The 16,628-nt window shown below is 44.1% G+C and overlaps 1 protein-coding gene across 1 annotated transcript; it reads left to right on the forward strand.

The window, feature by feature from the left end:
• Positions 1-1,449: 1,449 nt before the first annotated feature.
• On the forward strand, positions 1,450-16,148 carry CWC15 (CWC15 spliceosome associated protein homolog). Its single transcript, XM_042839090.1, has 7 exons — positions 1,450-1,539; positions 3,292-3,430; positions 5,464-5,576; positions 6,695-6,783; positions 7,642-7,752; positions 15,085-15,203; positions 15,813-16,148. The coding sequence occupies exons 2-7, from the start codon at positions 3,300-3,302 to the stop codon at positions 15,940-15,942; spliced, it is 693 nt and encodes a 230-aa protein (XP_042695024.1). The 5' UTR covers positions 1,450-1,539; positions 3,292-3,299; the 3' UTR covers positions 15,943-16,148.
• The last annotated feature ends 480 nt before the right edge of the window (positions 16,149-16,628 follow it).

Here is a 16,628-nt window from a genome sequence, read left to right on the forward strand (position 1 = left end):
GGTGGCTGGCAGGGACAGGGAGGTGATTGTCCCTCTCTACTCTGCCCTTGTGAGGCCCCATCTGCAGTACTGGGTCCAGTTCTGGGCCCCCCAGTACAAGAAAGACAGGGAGCTGTTGGAGAGAGTCCAGAGGAGGGCTATAAAGATGATCAGGGGGCTGGAGCACCTCCCCTATGAAGACAGGCTGAGGGAGCTGGGCTTGTTCAGCCTGGAGAAAAGAAGGCTGCAGGGTGACCTCATTGAAGCCTTTCAGTACCTAAAGGGAGCCTAAAATAGGAGGGGAGACAACTCTTTGAAAGGGTAGATGACAGCAGAACAAGGGGAAATGGTTTTAAGTTGAGGGAGGGAAGATTTAGGTTGGATGTCAGGGGAAAATTCTTTACTAAAACAGTGGTGAGGTGCTGGAACAGCTGCCCAGAGAGGTTGTGGATGCCCCATCTCTCGAGGTGTTCAAGGCCAGGTTGGATGGGGCCCTAGGCAGCTTGGACTAGTATTAAATGGGGAGGTTGGTAGCCCTGCTTGTGGCTGGGGAGTTAGAGATTCATGATCCTTGAGTTCCTTTCAACCCTGGTCATTCTGTGATCCTGTAATTTCAGGTTGCTGTGATTCATAGTCTGCAGCCTGACACTGATGAATTCCTCACAGGAATTCAAGGAGGTGACACTATTTCTCTGTACAGCAGGGCCCACTTCTTCCAAGGGCTTTCTCTGAAGGCTCCAAAGGGTGTGCTCTGCCATTAGGTGCTGGGGCTCCTTGTGTAGTAGCATCTTTGGAGACCTCTCGTGGGCTCTTTTCAAAGTCGCATGCTGTGTGAGGGGCTGCCCAGGAAAAAGTTTCCTTTGGAGATGTATCAAAGTTTGACATTGCATGAATCACCAAAGTCTGATAAGCTGAAAGCAACAGCAAACACAAGAGAGAGACTGCATTTCAACTCTGGGTGATGTGCTCTCACATGATGGCTTTTTTACAGACAGCAATGAACATACCCCAAGTTAAGGGCATCAGCTGTGGGGAGCTGCTAGCTGGGAGACAGGCCCAGGTGACGCTGCTGACACAAGGACTGGAGGGCCCTGCTCCTCCCTCCAGCTCGTGCCCTGGACTCGTTCCTACCCCTCAGTTCTCAGACTCATTTGTGACAGAGGCCCTGACAGCGGCTTGTCTACACGGGGGAGGTGGCTGGAGCTCACAGAAAGGGTGAGAAAGGCGCGAGAGGATCGGCCAGGCACAGCCTAGATGGCCAAAGCTTGAGGACAGCGGGGCAAGGAGCAGCTCGCATCGCAAGCTCAGGCCGCGCGGCAGGGGAGGCAGAAGAAAGTCGCCATTGCTACTCAGTCAGCAACAGCGCCTACTTCCGCCTAGGTAGCGAACATGGCGGACGCGCTTCCGCAGAGACGTAAGAAGTCCTTCCGGTCTCCATCTCTATGGTAGGTTCTCCTTCCGCCGCTCTGCTCTATGGCCGCCGCGCAGGGCCTTGTGGGTAGTGGGCGGGATGATGGCGGTGGCGTAGTGCCTGGCTGCTCACCGGGAGGAGATCCTGAGGTCAGAGGCGGGGGTTGAGGGGACTGAATCGGGGGTTCTGAGCGTGGGGAGGCGGTGGGCGGCCCGGTGGGACCGGAAGGGAGGCTGAGGCGGTGGGGCGGCCTGGCTGGGCCGGGCGTGTGCCGATGGACGCGTCTCGGCCGGCCCGGCGTTGTGCGGCACTGCAGGGGCTGCTCCAGTGCCGCGCCGCCGGAACCTCAACGGAGCGAACGGGCCCGAGTGGCGTCAGGCCGAGTGCGGGTCCCTTACGGCTCAGATGAATGGATGAGCCCGGAAAGATGCTGCAGGGGCAGTTTCCTTGGGATTTGGTAATGCTCCATGGGTGTACGCAGTCGGGCCGGGGCTTGAACTCAGAGATCCCTTCCGTTACCTATAAATAACACAGATAAGTCCTGGGGTCACGTCTTTCTCTGGTCGTGGCTCTGCACCAAAGCCAACAAAGCCTGCCGAGCTCCGGTTCGCCTGCACAGAGTCATTACAAGTGTCTGCAGTTGGGGGCAGTGAGTGCGGGCTCATGCTGGCTGTCTCTCTTCATGGAATCATAGAATGGATTGGAAGGGGCCTCAGAGCCCACCCACATCCAACTCCTGCCATGGGTTGATTGCCCCTCACCAGCTGAGGCTGCCCAATGCTCATCTAGCCTGGCCTTGAGCACTTCCAGGGATGGGACATCACAGCTCTCTGGGCAGCTGTGCCAGGGCCTCATCACCTTCTGAATGTCTCTTGCTTTTAAGTCCTTAGGCTGTGCTTATGGATGTGCGTGTGCTGGTGAGGCAGAAATGTGTGTAGTTTCATTTAACAGACTGAAGGTGGCACTGATGGATCATCCAGGATTTTTGTTTGTCTGGTTGGTTTTATTGTTTTGGTTTTTTGGTGGGTTGTTTTTGTCTTGGTGGAATGCCCTAAACTTTTGGCTCTATGGTTTGGGCCTGCAGGGCCTCTAGCTGCTGTCTGCAGTGCTGAACACAGTGTGTGCTGACAGCTGTTGTGTAGCTGAAACAGCTGAGCCCCTTCCAGTCCTCTGCCATACCTGCACTTCTTGGCATCGGTTATCTCATTATTAGATCCTGTTGGTGCTGCATGAATTTCTGTAGTTTCTGTAAGAGAGTTGGTGAACTTCAGTGTTTGTCTGAGGAAGGTGTTTTGTTAATTGCACTTAATTCACATAAGCACTTCACAAGGTTTGTTGGCCAGCTAGAGCTCTGCTGCATTACCAGTGTTGATGCTGTGCCTGTAATGGAGAAATGAACCAGGCCAGGACAAGGACTGAAGTTTAGAATGTGTGACCATTGTCACTGTTCAGTTATCAGCACCACCACGATACAGTCCACGTTGGCTGGCATTTGTGGTGATAATGCTAAGATATGCATAATTGAGAGATCATTTCCAATAGGCTCTCATTTTTGACTGTGTTTTTTCCGGAGGGGAAAGAGTTATACTTCTACCAAGACTTAAGGATAGGAGACTGGCTCCTGGCATTTTATCCACTTTTATAAACAGGACCTCACATTCTTATTGTAGTCTCTACCATCTTTCAGACATGTTGGAAAAGACTTCATTTTTAGAACATCTGAGTAGAAGCTGCCAATTAAAAAAGCTCCTTAAGCTTTAAGGCTCGTGTGCCAAATGATAGTTTGTATTGTGTAGTGGAATTTGTTGTTGCTGCAACAGTTCCAGCAGCATCGTAGCTTCTGGTGAATGTCTTTCACTTTAAGTTACAGTAATGACTGTTTTTTGCCCTTCACTCTGTAGTTACTAAAATGACGACAGCGGCCAGGCCAACATTTGAGCCTGCAAGAGGAGGAAGAGGAAAAGGTGAAGGAGACTTAAGTCAGCTGTCCAAGCAGTATTCCAGCAGAGACCTTCCTTCTCATACTAAAATCAAATATAGGTAAGTATTGTTATTGTCTGCTTGCAGCAAAGCAGGCTGGGGATGTTTCACTAATCTATTTCTTTTTGATGTGGCCAACACTCTGAATTTTTTTTCACCTTCGATATTCGTTTGCTTGACATTCAGCAGACACCGATATTGTGCAGCGGTGCTGAAACTGCACATCTCAAAAGCAGACTTAGGAAACTGAATGGCTTGCAACTGATTTGGAAGATTTAATTTTAGTGGTGTGGATAACTGCCTGTGGAAGTGAATCATGAGGAGGTGATGTGTAGAGATAAAGCATTTCAGGTAGTGGAGTGAAAAGGGTTGGGAGAGGCAGCTGAGCTGATAAGGTGCTGTTACTTGCTGAACAAGGTGGGATAAGAGGTATTAAGTTGAAAATGACACGATTTTCCATCTTTTAAGACATGTATTGGCAAAGAATTGCTGGAAAAGAGCACTAAGAAGAGGCAGGGCAACATGAAACAGCACTTGGACATTAGTAGGTGTTGGAAGAGCTGATGTTAAACACTGGAAGAGGTTCTGGAAGAGTCATTTGCTTCAATTGGTGTGAAAAATAATGGGATTTTATATAATTATTATCCTGTGTTTGGAATGCTTAGTAATTTGTTTATATTCTTTTCAGATAGCATGAAATCTGTAGTCAATGTGCCAATTGGATTTAACTGAATTGTATCAGCCTAAAAATAGTGTGGTTTTTTTTCTAGCTTAAACTATTGCTTGGGTTTTACTTTCTTAATGCAGATGTTCACCCTTTCACTGCTTCCCTCCTGCCCATTTGAATAACTTTGAAGGTGACGTGGATATGGGAGTTGGAATGTTTGGAGAATACCAAAAGCAGGAGCACAAAACGTGCTGTTAAGGGAAAAATGGCTGGTGGTTTGTCTCTTTAAATAGAGCAGGAGTGTGGAACACCAGTCTTGTTCTGAAAGAAGTGTGTGGGGAGAAATACATACAGGAATGTGCAATGTGTATGGTAACAGATCCCTGTGAGTCTGTGTGTGTGTGTGAGGGGGCATTAAGTGTCTTAAGTTCATTCTGGTAAATATCTGATACAAAGTTGTCTTTGCTAATTTGCCAGGACTGCATCACTGCAGGAGAGATTTGGTATTTCAGTCCCACTCTCCCATGTCTCATTGGCACAGGGCCTGGGGGGATTTTTGCAGCCATGTCAGGGATTCTGAATTCAAGTTTTTAATTATAAAAGCAAATGAAATGCTTCAGCATAAAGGCAGCTTGTGCACGCTGTGTATTTATAATGACTGGAGCCTGGGTTTCTTCCAGGCACTCTTATTTCCAAACCTGAGTTCACAGTAAGGTGAAAGGAATTGCTGCTTGTTTTTATTCATCAGTTCTTCTCAAGTTTTCCAGAGAAGTTCAGCATATTCTACATGGAACTTAGTGTGACTTGAATATAAGTAGTCTGTTGATTTTTGCCTGTGTGTATTATATAAAAGAGGGGAAAAGATGCATTTGCAATGTATTTCACTAAAGCTAGTGTTGTGCTCATTCCCTTCATATTCCCTCTGTATTTCCATTTTTTTTTTTTTTCTTTTTTTCTTTTTTCCCCCTGCAGTGGTACACTGTCTCTTCTGTTTTATGGGGGAGAAAAGATTAGAGAACAGCAAGCTCTAATTTTGGTCTTGCAAGCCTGGGAGATTTGTTTGCAACAGCAATGTGAGATGATAAAATGGCAAAGAGTAAACCAGAGTGTTGGTCGGTGTCGGGTTGGACACTGAATTTGTGCTGCAGAGAACAGATGTAGAACCACCTGCAAAGATCTAGGCAGCATGGCTTTGCAAAAATGTGTGTAGATCTTTAAAATTCATTTGAGAGCCTCTGGAAGGAGTGTGTGTGTTTGATGCTCTTGTGTGTGTAACGCAGACAGAGAAAGAAGCGTGTGTCCACGTGGTACCCAGCTACGTGCAGAGAGTAGAAACGTTCACCACTGGATTTATTGGCCTTGTTTGATAAATTGCTCTTAGTTCCTGATTGTCATCTTCAGCCTCTTCCCCTCGTTGCTGTTTCAGACAGGCCACTCAGGATGCTCCCGAAGAGGTGCGTAACCGTGACTTCAGAAGGGAGCTGGAGGAGAGAGAGCGGGTTGCTGCGAGGGAAAAGAGCAGAGACAGACCAACCAGAGGTAAAGCCCAACCCCTAACAGCCAGATCTCAGTACCTTCACGTGACACTGCTCTCACACAAAGTTCCATGTTGTAAGTTTCTGAGTTAGACACTGTTAGAGAGCACAGTGTGGGATATTGGCCTGACTTTTCCAAGCTGTGGACCTGCAAGGGAGTGCTCACAGGCTTCATGCTAGCAAAAATCCTAGGCCAGCCAGTAGGGAAGCATCAAGCAGGCCAGCTGATACAGAATGGCTGTAATGAATTGGCAGCAAGTATGTACAGTTAACAAAGGGCTTTTTTTTTTTTTGTGCTTGGACAAACAAGACAGGAAGGAAAAGGGGAATGACTCATCTTCAACTGTTAGAGCATCAGAGAAGTAATAAATTGCTTTTTAAAGTATCTGATTCAGTTCATGTACTGTGAAGTGAGAATTAAAACAAAAATCAAAGTTGTTTGTTATTTGTTTGAGAAATATTCATTTTTTTAATACAAAGCTTGACCAAGTGTACAGAATCACAAAATGGCCTGGGTTGAAAAGGACCACAATGATCATCACGTTCCAAGCCCCTGCTATGTGCAGGGTCACCAACCACCAGACCAGGCTGCCCAGAGCCACATCCAGCCTGGCCTTGAATGCCTCCAGGCATGGGGCATCCACAGCTTCCTTGGGCGGCCTGTGCCAGTGTGTCACCACTCTCTGTGTCAAAAACTTCCTCCTAATATCTAACCTAAACCTCCCCTGTCACAGTTTAAGACCATTCCCCCTTGTCCTATCACTGTCCACCCTCACAAACAGCCGTTCCCCCTCCTCCTTATACACTCCCTTTAAGTACTGCAAGGCCACACTGAGGTCTCCCTGCAGCCTTCTCTTCTCCAAGCTAAACAAGCCCAGTTCCAGGCTAAAAGATAAGGCTGGGGACGTTACTGCTTTGTTTGGGGATGCCTGCATGGGAGGAATTGGCATAGGTGTCAATGCTGAGGGGTGAGGAGAAACTTAAGCATAAGCTCATATTTCTTACTCTAATGCAAGACAACTTACTAATGATTTTTTTTTTATCAATTTCTGAATTTAGATGCTGTTAAATTAATTAATTAAAAACAGCACAAAGCCATTTTCACTTATTTTAATCTTATAGAACATACAACATCATCTTCTGTGTCTAAGAAGCCTCGGCTGGACCAGATTCCTGCAGCAAACCTCGATGCAGATGACCCTCTAACTGATGTATGCATTCTTCTCTGTCGTCTTCCTTTCATTGTCCTGTTTTGGGGTTTTGCCACTGATAGAACATGAGCTTCTAGATATTTAAGAATATATATATAAATTAAGAGTTGTAACTGAGAACTGGTTTGGGGATACTCTACAATCAGTTCCTCTATTCTGATGGAAGTCCATAGTAGTTTTACACTGCCATCAGTGATCTTTTTAGAAGCGGGGAAGGATGCTGTGACTACTAGCATACAAGAACTGGGGAATTGAAGGTACTGCTTAAATTACTGGTGTTTTTTTAGCTTCAGTCTAAGTACTGGGTCAGTCAGAATTCCCCAAAGGCAAAGCAGTTGAGATATGCTGATTGTCTGCGTGAATAAGGAGTTCTTGGCTCCTTTCTTTGTGTTGATGTGTTGGAGTTGTTCAGGTACTGACAGCATGCTGATGTTTGTTTTGTTTCTAACAGTGCTATATTTGGTCCCAGCAATACTGGATGAGGTATTTAGGCATACAATTATAATGACTTGTGTTTCAGTGAGTCAGAGTGCCAGCTCTCTGGGATCTGTCTGGAACATGGCATTTGAATGATTAAAAGATAAGAACTGCAGTCCTCTAAAAACACAAACATTTATATTTTTCTCTTTATGGTGTAAGAGCAAACGAACCATCTGTATTATATTTGCTGCTCTTACGAGCACTGGTCCCAGCTTCAGAAGTCAGCTTAGCTCAATGCACCTGAACTGTCTGGGGAACTTCTCAGTTCTTTTTTTTTCAAACAAGAAAGACATCTCTGCAGTCAGTGTTCAGAATGAAAAGCTGTGTCTATGAATTTCACGTAATAAACTGTTTCTTCTCTGCTTTTGTTGCTGATAGGAGGATGATGAGGATGATGAGCTGGAAGACAGTGATGATGATGACACTGCAGCTCTTCTGGCTGAACTGGAAAAAATAAAGAAGGAGCGAGCTGAGGAGCAGGCTCGGAAGGTAACATCTCACTCATTCCCATTAAGGAGCATCTGGTTGTTTTTGCAAATGTGCTTAGTAAAACTGTTGTGCCTTAAATTCTGAGCACAGGTGAGAACGGGTAAAGTGAGTGCCAAGCTCAGAGCTGGCACAGTACCTCAAAACAAGCTTCTTGGGTCAATCTGATGACTTTGTTCTTATGTCTGATGTATCAGAAATACTTTCTTTAGCAGACATGTTTATGGGTGAGTGTTTTGCTAAAATGTTTTATTTACTTTCCAAATGCTTTGTAGAGGCATTTGAGTTAAGTTAATCTTGCTTTTGATGTGCAAGTCTTTCTCTGAAGACAGGTCTCATATCAAACTGTAATTGTACTGGTGACCTACCCATGGCATCATCCAGTGGAACATTTCCTTTGTTAATCAGCTTTTTTGAAGCAAGAAATGAGATTTTTATAAAAGAATTAAAAATACCAGCATATTCTTTGATGCTTTTGATCTTCTTACATTACTACTGTGTTGCCTTGGCAAGGAATGCCAATTGAAACTATAAAACTGGAACTGTTTTGATATGATTATACACAGGTGACTGTATTTTGAAAATATATCCACAAAAATGAAATGAATTAATTTCCATAGCATAATATACAGCCTTGTAGTTTAACTGCTAGTGTGGTTTTTCAGGAATGCTCTCCCCTAGAGACAACTGGCAGTAAACTGGGCATGGTGTACAGCAGGAAGTAGGAACAATTAGGAAAGAATAGTGTTTTAGCTGCTGTAGGCACAAGAGGCCACTCTTGAACCTAGAGAGTTCTAGTCCAGGTTGGATGGGGCCCTGGGCAGCTGGTCTGGTATTAAATGGGGAGGTTGGTGGCCCTGCCTGTGGCAGGGGGGGTGGAGCTTCATGGTCCTTGAGGTCCCTTCCAACTCTGTGATCCTGTGTAAGGAAGTCTGCAGTGGCAAAACACTTCAGAAGGTTAAAATGTGTACCGTGCTCCTTCAGTATAGAAGCTTTCCAGTAGAAGTCTTTTGATTCTTGAAAGTAAATCACACTGTGCAGAAACAAGCGCCTTTCTCTATTGGCCTGTAAAAATTGGGAGTGTTACACCTACAAAACTCTGAACTTGTCACTAGAGGGTGCTAAAAGCTCTGAATTCTTTAGTTTGGCACTCGTTCTGTTTTGCTGTGGTTTGACTGGTGTTGCTCTTTGCTTTCCTGGCTGTTCCCCACCCACCAGAGGTAGGGCTTGTTACAGCACCCAGGGCTACATGCAAACTCCATGCACACAATGGCTCCCCTATTTCATCTGCAAAGTGACCATTAGCCATTTGTAGTAGTGCATATTATTGCTCTGGTTGTTTTTTCATTGAGTGACAGTTAATTAAAATTAACCTTAAAGATTACGTCGTGAGAGATGACGTCTTGTTGAATAGTGGGCACTGTGCTGTAGTTGGAGTTGTGTTTTCCTGGGGTTCTTTGGAGTGTAGAGAACAGTGATGAAAAGCAAAGACCAAAGCAGAGTGCAGCATCGGAGTCTTCAGTAGTAAGGCTCTCCTGAGAGAAGGTCTGATATTTATGCTGGCTTTAAGGGTGTGATCTCTAGATTATGCTGTTACCCCCGTCCTTAGCATAAGGCATTACTGACAAAAAGCTTTGTGACCAATTTGTGTAGATCTTTTTCCCCATGATGTATGTGGATTTCACATTACCGTGTCTTGCAAACTGTGATTTAAGCCTAATTTAGTAGGTAACTTTATGTTTGTTATCTGGTTGACTTCAGGATAACATCTCATGTAAACTCTTATGTGTAGCTGCTGTTAATCCTAATCCACTTGGAAAAAAAATGCTTTATCTACTGAAGCAGTAGTCCTTAGTAGGCAGCTTGGGTAAAGCAGTGGCAAGGCCAAAAGGAAAGAGCAGAGTTCTTCTTCACATTCTGTACCTTGTTCTCCAATCTGTGCTGTTCTATGGGCAGATGAGTTGCCTGTGAGCATCCTTGGAACAGGACACAACAGGTTGAGTATAGTACTGTATCCCAAATTTGTGCTGTATGTTATTTTTTTCCCTGATAATTACCCTGAAATGCTAGTGCAGTTATTTCTGAGACTTCGTTTAAGGTAAATGGCTTATTTTAGTGAACTCCTTTCGCTCATTGCTTTGGTGTCTCCTGCTTAAGGATCCACGGAAGAAGGGCTGTTTATTCCAAAACACATTTCTGCTCAGGCAGCTGAAACTGGAAGCCAGAGGCGTGCTGTCTTTCACTTTGTCGTGTTCTCTGGTCGGTTCTCTCCTGTGGTAGTACCAGTTTTCCTCAGAAACCTCTAAACCTAGTTTTGGTAAATGCTAGTATTACGAGATTCTTTCTTCATGGCATAAACAGAAATACCAGTGTGAAGGAAGTCATTTGTCAACCAAATAAGAGACTACTCAAAACCTACTCACTTCTCAAATTCCTTTGTATTCTTTAGAAACATAAAATAATCATCACAAATTAAAAAGCTGACTGAGAATGGCATTTGTTCTGGCTTTCTTCCTGCCCTCTGTCGCTTCAACCCCTGTGGTTGTTCCCAGTGGAGATGGAGCCGAGCAGAACACTGCAGTTCTGGGAGCTGTTTCTGTGGAATAGTTCTGCACTTGTCTGGAACTGCCCAGCATGAGGACTGCTGTGTGTGCTGACCATCCATGGTAGGGTCTGCTGGGAATATTCCAAATTCAGCATTACAGCAGTCTTAATTTTCAGTTCTCGAGTGTTTCCTTAAAAGGTAAATTGAAATAATTAGAAACAAACTCAAACCATTGAGCAGCTGAGCACGTGTGCACTGCTCCAGCAGAGCTGTTTCAGCTTCCGATCCTTCTATGCTTATCTGAGAACAGACTGAAAGTTTTGGCTTTGTTTTCTTGCAACTTTATTTCACAAAGTGCTGTTCTATAAGTAAATGTCCCACTTTACTGATGGCTGAAACAGACCTTTGCTCTGTTCTGTGTTTTAGCCACATCCTCAACTTCTTCCATCTAAAACATGAAATGAATTCCTATGCATGAACTCTTTCACTTAAATTAAAAGTGTATAATTAAAACTAAAGTATAAGGTAATGATTAAGAAGGATTTCAGTGAAGAGGCCAAGGAGATGATCAGGTGTATTTCTTCATTAAGTGTTTGTGAGATGTGCTAGCAATCCTCATCCTTGTCAAGAAGTAATGGTAATGGCCCATCTTTTGTGGGAAGGATGGCATCAACTCTGCATAGAGACACCACAGTTACAAGTGCCTTGTATGTTTATTTTGTGGAATTTCAGTCCATTATTTGAATAGAGTTAGTGACTTACATAGGATTATATTACTGGCATGGATTAAGTCTTTTATTAGGTATTATTAGATCTTATTCCCCATTGCTAAAGGCAGTGCTGTTGTTTGTTGGTCAAAAATGAGCATTGAAATAACATTGTGTTGTGTGAGTTTTAGCCTTCAGTGCAGTACAGATATTTTGGTTTTTTTTTGCAGCAATTCAGAGTCTGCAGAAACTGAGCAAGGTAACTCATGGTAATACAGTGGAGTCATTTCAGCACTTTCCTTTGCTCTGCACTTAGGATTGGAACAGTGCTAAAAAAAAATAAAAACTGTGGTAACAATATTGTTTTTCTTTATTTTGTGGTCAGAAACAAATATGCCATGGGACTGTTATTCTTGCAGCAAGATAAGAAATAATTTAGGTTTAGATTTAGTTTGGATATTGCGGGGAAGTTCTTTACCAAGACAGCGGTGAGGTGCTGGAACAGCTGCCCAGAGAGGCTGTGGATGCCCCGTCCCTGCAGGTGTTCAAGGCCAGGTTGGATGCGCCCTGGGCAGCCTGGTCTGGTATTAAATGGGGAGGTTGGTGGCCCTGCATGTGGCAGGGAGTTGGAGCTTCATGATCCTTGTGGTCTCTTCCAACCCAAGCCGTTCTATGGCTCTGTGAATAACTGTTCAGTTAAGGTTAATGTAGTTCTGTCTGCTTTTTCCCTAACTGATGTTGCATAGCAAGTTCAGCTGCAATGGATGCTTGCTGTGATGTCCCATCCATGTGGCTTCATCTCCATCTGCTTCCTTGGCTTGTGGGACTCCCTCTGCCTGCTGACCCCTCACACTGTAATGTTCCTGTTCTGTTGCCTTTACCACCTGCACAGTGGCAGCAGAGGAAGGAGTTACTTCCCAACAACAGGGCTGATTTCTGGTTCATCCCTGCACGTGGTTGGTACAACACACTGCTGTTGCAAAGCACCGCGCAATGGAAACGCAGACAAAGGTGTCATTTTAAAAAAGGATGATCTGAATAGGGATGCACTGTTTGCTCCCTTAGGCCTTTCTTCTGTTGTAGGCTTGCTGCATCCATAGCGTTTTAGCTTAATATGCCTTTGTTCCAGCACACAAAAGAACAGTGCTGGCTTTGGAGCACCCTGAGCCTGCTTTACCAGCAGCTGTGCTTTATCTGCCCCAGAGGTGTGAAGCTCAGACAGCTGGGAAGGTTCTGTCTGCTCTGTTCCATTTGATACAGCCCGTGCTGTACCACTGGGAGCATCCCAGCTTTCAGTAGAGGAGTGGGCAGTGCATGATTTATGTGGAAAATTCTGAAATGTAATGAAAACCTTTTTTGGCTGGAGGTGAGGAATTCTACAGCTCTGGCCAGAGTGCATAAATCAGTTTAAGTGCAAATGTCAACTTTACACCACTGTGAGTTATACCTTGTATTTCCTCTGTGTCATGTCTCTAGGATACAAGCTTTAATAAATAACCCATTTCTTAATTCTTGCATACCTTCTTTGGGAGGTTTTGCTGAAGGCAAATAATAGAGAACTCCTGAAGGCTAATCTTCGGAGTTAGCCTGCTGTCTAATGCAGCAGCTCTGTTGAGATGTCATCCAGCCTTGTGATGAGTGAGCTAGCAGGAGTGCTGGGACGTCTTTGTTAAGTGACTGAACCTGACGATGTCTTACTCAACACCTCTCTGTTCTCTGTGTGCTTCCAGACTCCAATCTGTTGGCCTTTAATCACAAAGATAAGTCAGTGTGGTTTGTTACTGCTTCTGGTTGTGCTGCCTCTGCAGGTCAAAAGGAAACTGGGGTCTGTGTGTGAGCAGAGCTGGGAGGCAGCCAACAGTGGCACAAGGTGCCATGGGGCTCTGCAGCATCGCTGTCAGCAGATATGGAAATGGATCTTTGAAATTATGATCTGTAGATGTTTTCAGTTGCTGCCATCACTATAGAAGAGCCAGATTGGGATGCACATACAGGTTGTTTCTGCAAGCTTCCGTTCCACTGCGATGGAGATGCAGTCAGTGCAGCGGCAGAGCCTGGAGCACAGTGAGCTCCTGGTGTGTGAAACTCATGGGGAGTAGCACAGCTCCCTTAGAACCTCATTGTATTGTACTGCTCTCTGCTGAGCTGTGAGCTTGGGTGCCTGCAGGCACATAGCTGGATATCCATGTCTTCCTCTGGAGATGCATCCTGCCCTTTGACCACTGCTTGCAGCATGGCACTTACAGGTGCTGTGGCATTCTTCAATTTCAATTTTTTTTGTCACCACATTTTTACTCTTGTGTCTGACAATACTTCTTTCATTATCAGAAAGCAAACTCCGTGATTGATGGAGATGGAAGGATATTATGTGGGTTACACAAAACAGATAAAGTTGTGATGATGCCTAGCATGCTGCTTTAATGTCTGATTATGGAAAAATGAGACATGCAGCTGTGTGACTCTGGGTCAGTAACTCTGGGTCACTGCCAAGGTTCATGTCTCAGAAACCTGATGTATTGTGCTCTGTGTGCTGCCTTGAGAAGAGTTTCCCTACAGTTCAGCTCTAAGACAGGCAGCTGCTGTGGCAGCTTGAGAAAAGTTCTTTCTGTAGAAGCATTTGTCAACTGAGAAATACTGAGTTCTTATATTGAATCATATCATAGAATCATAGAATGGCCTGAGTTGAAAAGGACCACAGTGATCATCACATTTCAACCCCCTGCTATGTGAGGGTCGCCAACCAGCAGACCAGGCTGCCCAGAGCCACATCCAGCCTGGCCTTGAATGCCTCCAGGCATGGGGCATCCACAGCCTCCTTGGGCAACCTGTTCCAGTGTGTCACCACCCTCTGTGTGAAAAACTTCCTCCTAATATCTAACCTAAACCTCCCCTGTCTCAGTTTAAGACCATAGGAGAGGTGCTCCAGCCCTCTGATCATCTTAGTGGCCCTCCTCTGGACTCTTACTGCAGCCAGTTTCTCATGAGTACTGTCCGGTATGGTACTGGACAACACAGGGGAGCATTTGCATGTTAACATCCTGCTGTAGGTTTACCTAATGGCCTTAACGAAGAATCTGATCACCTCTACCTGTAAATCAGTACTGATTTATTTCATTTGTTAATATATTTTAAATCCAGCCATGGATTTTCTGCACTCAGAAAATCACCTTGATTTATTGTCTCCATCTTTTCATTTCTATAATAAATACAAGCAATGCATTGAGCTTCCTGCTGCACTAATGAGTCTTGAGGATATTTTTTTAAACTGGATGCAGAGAAGGGAAACGTGGTCATCCCAATGAGAGAATTCTGCTTTCCTTCTTGTAATCCCACAGAGCAGCCCTTGTGATGCATTTCAAAGGGCACTGAAAAATGTACTGATGTAAAACGAATGTTACACAATCATTTTGAAATCTGTGAGCGTGTAAGTCACCAATTTAGTGATACATCTGGAAATGTGGGCAGTGAAATCCAGTTTGTGTTGCCAGTAGTGCAGAGCTTGGCTTATGCCTGAGATACACTTCTAACAGTCGATCTTTCTGATCCTTAATGTTGGAACTCGTGAATAGTTTTTATTTATCCACTTAGTTTTCACCTTACATTTCCTAGTATTCGTTTTAATTGGTCCCTGTGGAACTGGTACTTGCCAAAGCCAAGCAGAGTGCTCAAGGTGATAGCGGAGTTCCATGTTGCTGGAAGGTTCCTTCCACCTACTGAATATTGTATAATGTATCTTCTTTTCTCATGAGGATAGGGAAAATCTTTTAATCTGTATGCAGTTTTTCTTACAATAAATATGTAAATGTCAAATCCTAGATTTACCTGAATGCTTGATGGAACATTCGAAATAAGTAGAGCAGAAAAGAGTACTGCTAGATCAACAGTTCATTAGCAGTGTTAAGCTCTGTAGTGTATCTTCTGTCCTTATTCTGCTCATGTGCAAGTGTCACATGCTCTGAGAAGGCTGAGCTGGGAATTAAAGCTATGAATGTATTTGCAGCTAAATTATGTTTATCTTTCCCTATCAACTAAATTTAAAAAAATGGCCCTGAAATGTAATATCTGTCAATTTCTGGTTCTCAGGAGCAAGAGCAAAAGGCTGAAGAAGAAAGGATTCGGATGGAGAACATCCTGAGTGGGAACCCACTGCTGAACCTCACCGGCCCAGCACAGCCCCAAGCAAACTTCAAAGTGAAGAGGAGGTACAGTGCAGTCTGTGCTGTGATATCCATCCCCGATTCTCTCTTGTTGCTCTGAGAGTCTGTTAAATGTCATCATTTCCTTGCTTGACTCTTGCAGCAATGTGATGTGAAATGAGAACACTGCATATAGTGGTTTGTCTTGCTCATTTCTCAGACGTTGTTCACATTACTATGAAAAGTAGGAGGACCAGTTTTCCTCAATTTGATGTCATGCTTCCATTTAAAAATACTACTTTTATTTTTAGAGTGAGCAGAATTAGTAGATAATGATCTTTTCCTAAAGAGGATTCTTGTTTACATGTTACATTACTTTTGTGTTTAGTAGAAATCGGGAGCATTGAAGGCTTTCTCTGCTCTGTTCAAGTGCCTCTTATTTTCTGCAAAGTTAAGGTAACCTTCAGTGCACTGATATTATTGCTTCTAACTCAAGACCATTTAGGAGATGACTCGCTTCAGAAGAACAGATCTTTTCTTTTTGAAGCTTACAATTCTCTCCCAATGACGAATTGCTTGTAATGCGTTGAAATAGGAAAGCCAAACTGTACTTAAATGTTTTTTGTAAATAGCGTCACGTTGATTTACCGAAGTAAAAAACATCTTTCTTTTCAGGTGGGATGATGATGTTGTCTTCAAGAATTGTGCCAAGGGGATAGATGAAACAAAGAAGGACAAGAGGTTTGTGAATGACACTCTGAGATCAGAATTTCACAAAAAATTCATGGAGAAATACATCAAGTAGTACAGTTTTATGTGCTGTGGTGCTGACGGATTCGGCAGGTTGTTCCCCCACTCTCCCTCGGAATTCAAGGCTGAATATTTGGTCATAAATTCCTAAATGCTGTATCGAAATTGTCAACAGCTTCATAAATAATAACTGCTGTGTATGGAGTTTTATTCCTTCAGTATGCTTTCCTTTTTGTTTTAATTAAACCAGTTTGTGTTTCATGAGTGTTCTTCTGTTCACAAGAATTTACTTCTGCTGTCCTTCTTGTAAATGGTGGCAAAAACTGTTTTGCAGTACATGTTGCAGTTGTGTGAAGTGCTTTCCACAACTGCCTGCATTTGTGGCAGTGGTGGTTTGTAATTGCGTGAGTGTTGCTCTTAACAGGGAATCGCCGAATGTGATGAGCAGTGTGAGCAAAGTGGCCTTGCTTTCTCTTAATACCTACTTACACACACAGTTAATCTTCACTTTTAGTTTCTTTATATTAGCAACCAAATCATAGGTGTGTGGGATAGCTCTAAGTTCCCAACCCTGCAGCTTCTGGGCTCATTGTTTCTGGGGCAAAACAACATAGTGCTTGGGGCACCACTGAGTGCAGAATTCTCCTGGGGGCCTCAAAGGCTTTTCCTCTTTGTGAATGATTCCAGTCCTTCAGGCACAGCCCAAGCTCAGTCGTGTGTGTGTGGTTCAGTCGTGATGGC

Source organism: Centrocercus urophasianus, unplaced genomic scaffold (assembly GCF_019232065.1).
Source record: "Centrocercus urophasianus isolate 14NV4802_14NV808 unplaced genomic scaffold, USGS_Curo_1.0 seq_9, whole genome shotgun sequence".
Taxonomy (NCBI): domain Eukaryota; kingdom Metazoa; phylum Chordata; class Aves; order Galliformes; family Phasianidae; genus Centrocercus; species Centrocercus urophasianus.